Below are 2500 nucleotides of genomic sequence, written 5' to 3' on the forward strand. Positions count from 1 at the left end.
ACACACACATTCATACACCGATAGCAGGCTAACTATCGACATTCACACGAGGCAAGGTGGGTGAAGTGTCTTGCCCAAGGACACAACAACCATGACACAAGTGGCAGGGCGGAGATCGAACCGCCAACCCTTCTATTATTGGCCAACCCGCTCTACCAACTGAGACACAGTCGCCCCAAGTTTTTGAGTTGCCTTTTTGTTTATAATGTCCTGTGTAAATAAAGTTTTAAACTCTGTTCCTCAGGTGACGGTGATGATGAAGAGGAGCAGCAAGGCTCAGAGGAGGAAGATGATTTGGACCTTGGACCGGACGTCACAGACGAAGGTGGTTTTATTAATATTATTATTATTTTTTTTTTATTATTATTTTTTTTTCACCAAAAAGGTTGAGAATATTAGCCATTTTGTACACAATGTTGTTGGATACTACAGCAAACAACAATTGTAAAATAGCCAAACAAATATTGCCAACAAGAAACACATGGACTATGGAAGCTGAATTTCAAAGAGAAGGTTTCTTCATTCATATAATTTCCTGCTTAATATTATTTTTTTATTATATTTACTATTTTAAATTTATTTAAATGTATTCTATTTATTTATTTATTTGTTTTATTCGTTTACTACATTTATTTTATTTACTTTATTTATTTTTATATATTTTTATTTGTATTTAGGATCCCCATTAGTTATCTCTATATTAACAATACAAGACATTCTACATTACATACAGTACATACTCTCCATTCCATTTCATCTCTACATGTCTCTCCACTATGTCAATAAAAGCATGTAGAAAAAAAGATAGATAGATAGATAGATAGATAGACGGATAGATTGATAGATAGATGGATAGATAGATAGATAGATAGATAGATAGATAGATAGATAGATAGATAGATAGATAGATAGATAGATAGATAGATAGATAGATAGATAGATAGAGATAAAAAAAAAATAATAGAACTGCAAGCAGTTATGAACGGGGACCCTCCAGTGACTCTGTGGATATAAAGTTGTCTGTTGGAGGTGTGGGAGTTATGGCCCCAAACGCGTTTTCCTTAGTGTAGCGCCACCTAGTGGTCGGCATGTCTGAATCTCGTCTGCGTCCCAGGCACGGACTGGGATCTAGTCATCCAATGGCACGGCCCAACCCCTTACGCTTTGGGCTGTGGATGCACTTTTAGGGGACCAAAAATAATAATAACGACGAAAACGACTAAGATAATAATAATCCCAACAAAAACAATAGGGTTCCCTGCCCAGCAGGGCTAAGGAACAACGCGGTCCCAGCTCCTGCTCGGGCTTGGCCCCCTAATAACACCACAAATTCAATCCACAGAAAACAGTGAGGATGATGAGAGCCAATCAGAGTCCGGCGTGGAATCTTCAGATGAGGGTAGCCACGGCGACAGTGAGAGTGACAGCGGTAGTCAAGACCACAGCGGTAGTGACAGTGACAGTGGTCCGGACCTGGCCAGAGGAAAAGGAAACGTGGAGACCAGCTCTGATGAGGATGATGACGTCGATGTGGACGCCATTTTGAAAAAGGAGGAAGAAGAAATCCAACACGACTGGGGAGAGCTGTGTAAGGACGCACCGAGAGCAGAGGAGGTGAGAGGGAGGGAAGGGCTTCATTATTTTATATTTAATTGAATTGTTTTAATGGTTAAGGACAGTGTAATGCATGTGTTAATGCTGTATTGTTACAGCTGTAAAAATGCCAGATTATAGCAGAGGTTCTAGTCTACACCTGTTGTCCCTAAAGGCAGGTAACAGAGAAAGACAAATTACAAATAAAATACAAAGGCACAAGTGACACAAGACAATACTAGAGGTTAAAGGCCTACTTCACCAGTTGGAATATGAAGTTGTGTTGAACTCTGAGATCCTATGTAGTATAAATGTGCAAATAAAATTGAAATCGGATCATCCTAGCCTGAGAAAAGGCAGAAAGAGTGTTTTATGGTCTCACTGTCTAACCCTACATTTCTCTTTCTGTGACATCACAGAAAGAGAAATGTAGGGTTAGACAGTGAGACTCTTTCTGCCTTTTCTCAGGCTAGGATGATCCGATTTAAATTTTATTTGCACATTTATACTACATAGGATCTCAGAGTTCAATACACCTTCATATTCCAACCGGTGAAGTAGGCCTTTAAAGTTGTCACAGACTTGGTTTTATTTTATCCAATGTTGTAGGTGTGTTTTGAAGGTTGTGTATATTTGTTTGTTCTGTTATTGTGAGTGGGAGAATATTCCAGTATCTAGTTCCTTTGATTGACAGAACAGTTTGTCTGAATGTAGTGCGTCTGTATGGGACGTATTTTTTTAATAAATTCAGAATACATAACCTACAAGCACTCAAACGGAGGTGAGAGGGATCAATTTTTTCCATCCTTCAAAGCACACCTTTTCACCCTTACTTTAAACCTGCAGTGTGTAGAATTTTGGGTTTTATTTCCTAGCAGATTTTGTAGAAAGTAATTATAATATCCAT

At 38.6% G+C, this 2500-nt stretch overlaps 1 protein-coding gene across 1 annotated transcript in view; it reads left to right on the top strand.

Moving 5' to 3' along the window:
- esf1 (ESF1, nucleolar pre-rRNA processing protein, homolog) overlaps positions 1-2500 on the top strand; it is a 17564-nt gene that overhangs the window by 4209 nt on the left and 10855 nt on the right. Inside the window, exons 4-5 of the mRNA XM_080028687.1 lie at positions 245-325; positions 1343-1614. Coding sequence (XP_079884813.1) covers positions 245-325; positions 1343-1614 — 353 coding nt within the window. The remainder of the gene's footprint in view (positions 1-244; positions 326-1342; positions 1615-2500) is intronic.

Source organism: Ammodytes marinus, assembly GCF_949987685.1.
Source record: "Ammodytes marinus genome assembly, chromosome: 6".
Classification (NCBI taxonomy): Eukaryota; Metazoa; Chordata; class Actinopteri; order Uranoscopiformes; family Ammodytidae; genus Ammodytes; species Ammodytes marinus.